Here is a 2,189-nt window from a genome sequence, read left to right on the forward strand (position 1 = left end):
CTGTCCATAATGCATAATGTGTTAATTCCCAAATATGCTTTGCAGGAGAGCTACCTTAATGGTCGCTGACATCTGTTTGTCTGCATCCACTTAAGGGATCTGGATCATGCCAAGAATACAAGAAATGATGAATTCATGACCACTGGGTTGAGAGCCATCTTAGCATAATTTAAAATGATACTTGTTATACCAGGCAGATGAGAAGACCCCTCTGGCACATGCATCAATATCACCTATGTGGCTACAAAGGGAGAATTTGTGTTTTTCTGATACACTTAAAATATCTCAGAGAATCACACAGTGAAGAATTCAAATACTATGCTATTGAGCATATATTGTCTGACAATGTAATTACATCTGTCCAATTTATAATAGTCATTCCATAATAGTTGTCTCAGTCTGAGTCAACCATCACTGTATCCCATATCTGAATAAAATTAGGAGAATCTTCAACACATGTTCCTGCTGCAATTAGATATGTGTCATTATCTGTGAAGTAGAATGCCTATAAATTTCTGATAAGTTTTAAGTTGTTCATACAGTTTGAGAAATATACGCACTGAGATGGCTTGTATTGGGGCCTTTGCTATAAACCATACATAGCTTAGTAGCTTGATAATGTACAATGACTGATAAACTTACTTTTGAGTCTTAATTTCTGTAGACATCTGCCTTCTGCAGAGTTGTACAAACGCAACCGTCCATTCATTCCACCAGTTAATATCAAATTACCATGATGAAAGACAATTGGAAGTATTCTGTCTGGCTTGTCATGAGATCTGTCTATGTGTAACTGATGCAGTCCAGAGGGAATCTCATAGACATCAAATCCTGTCTGAATATTGCAAACAGCCAAACGATTATTGTCTGGTGATATTGCAATACATCCACTGTATGACCTTTAGCAAAGGATTCAAACAAAATTACATATACATACGAGAAAGGCATGTGAATCGACCAGTTGACATGAATGTCATCTTCATGTTCACCTACTTTCCAGCATCTATCTCAAAGCATCAGATTATGTTCAGTCCATAGAATATGCTGCCCACAGGATGCCATGTTGCAAGTATGACACTACAAGTTGATTATCATCTGGAGGTGAGAGCCATTGAACACCTGTTGCTTCAGCAGGCTGTCCATCACTGAATGGATCATGTTGAGGCTGTTCAAGACCACAGTATTTGCACCAAAATTTTGCTTTTAGAAAGAAACATTGTCAGGATATCACTGTATAACAACACACATAGCACTCACTTTCTTGGTCCCAACGCCAGATGTTCACATTGATACCTGATGCAGATGCCAGCAGATGCTTGTTGCATGAATCATTCGCAGGAGTGGCAGATTTCTGATCAGGGTCACTATGGAAGCCTTCGAGAGAGGCAGATCGAGCTCTGACTGCCATATTGCAAGTCGTTGATAGCGCGTCGATAGGCCCTGTATGCGCGACAAAACCAGAAGCTGTGATCATGTTCTAGAGAACCAGTGGTGAGGAGCGTGTCGTATTGATGGAACTATGATTCTTATATAGACGCACATCGGTTATTGTGAACATTGCTAGGGTGCCATCCGACGTTCCCGCAATAATGGAGTTGGAACATTTCGGCCACAGCAAACACAGAATTCCAGATTTGACAGTTATATGATATATTGCTTGACCGGAAGTTGTAGACCAAATGACCATTGCGCCGTCTTGTCCGCCGCTGGCAAGGAATTGACCATCAGCACTGAAGACTACCGCAGTGATAGCATCAACGTGTTGATGATGCAATGTCAACTTCGGTGTGTATCGCAAAGGCATTGTTCAGTGTATGAGCTTGAGAAGCCTAGACGTCGTAGTTTTCAGCTATCGGATGGCGACGTCGCTCGCACAAACGACCCACGAAACGATCAGGCCAATTCTATGAGCAAGTGGGTAGCAGTTAAATGAACGTGGCAGAGCGCGCTCAAGCGGCGCCACACTGGCATCTGCTGCATCAAAGCGACGACGGGGCGCTACATCGAGTGCCGAATCGATTGTTACTCGCTCTCGCGATCGGCGGCTACCCTGAGACGTGTTCAACAACAAAACCCGCGCAATATCCATCTTTATCTTGTTATTCCTTCGAGATAGCGGACGCTACACACTGCAAGCCAGTATCTGACTTCACAATCAGCATCGTCAACCATCGTATATTTTGACATTC

The 2,189-nt window shown here is 42.5% G+C and overlaps 1 protein-coding gene across 1 annotated transcript; it reads right to left on the reverse strand.

Moving 5' to 3' along the window:
• Positions 1–394: 394 nt before the first annotated feature.
• Positions 395–1,804, reverse strand: LAESUDRAFT_718653 (WD40 repeat-like protein; the record flags this gene model as incomplete). The annotated part of the gene is made up of 7 exons (XM_040907475.1): positions 395–505; positions 561–586; positions 643–899; positions 938–1,003; positions 1,053–1,200; positions 1,258–1,477; positions 1,541–1,804. The coding sequence occupies 7 exons, from the start codon at positions 1,802–1,804 to the stop codon at positions 395–397; spliced, it is 1,092 nt and encodes a 363-aa protein (XP_040757212.1).
• Between the last annotated feature and the right edge of the window lie 385 nt (positions 1,805–2,189).

The sequence above is a fragment of the Laetiporus sulphureus genome (genome assembly GCF_001632365.1).
Source record: "Laetiporus sulphureus 93-53 unplaced genomic scaffold LAESUscaffold_245, whole genome shotgun sequence".
NCBI classification, from domain to species: domain Eukaryota; kingdom Fungi; phylum Basidiomycota; class Agaricomycetes; order Polyporales; family Laetiporaceae; genus Laetiporus; species Laetiporus sulphureus.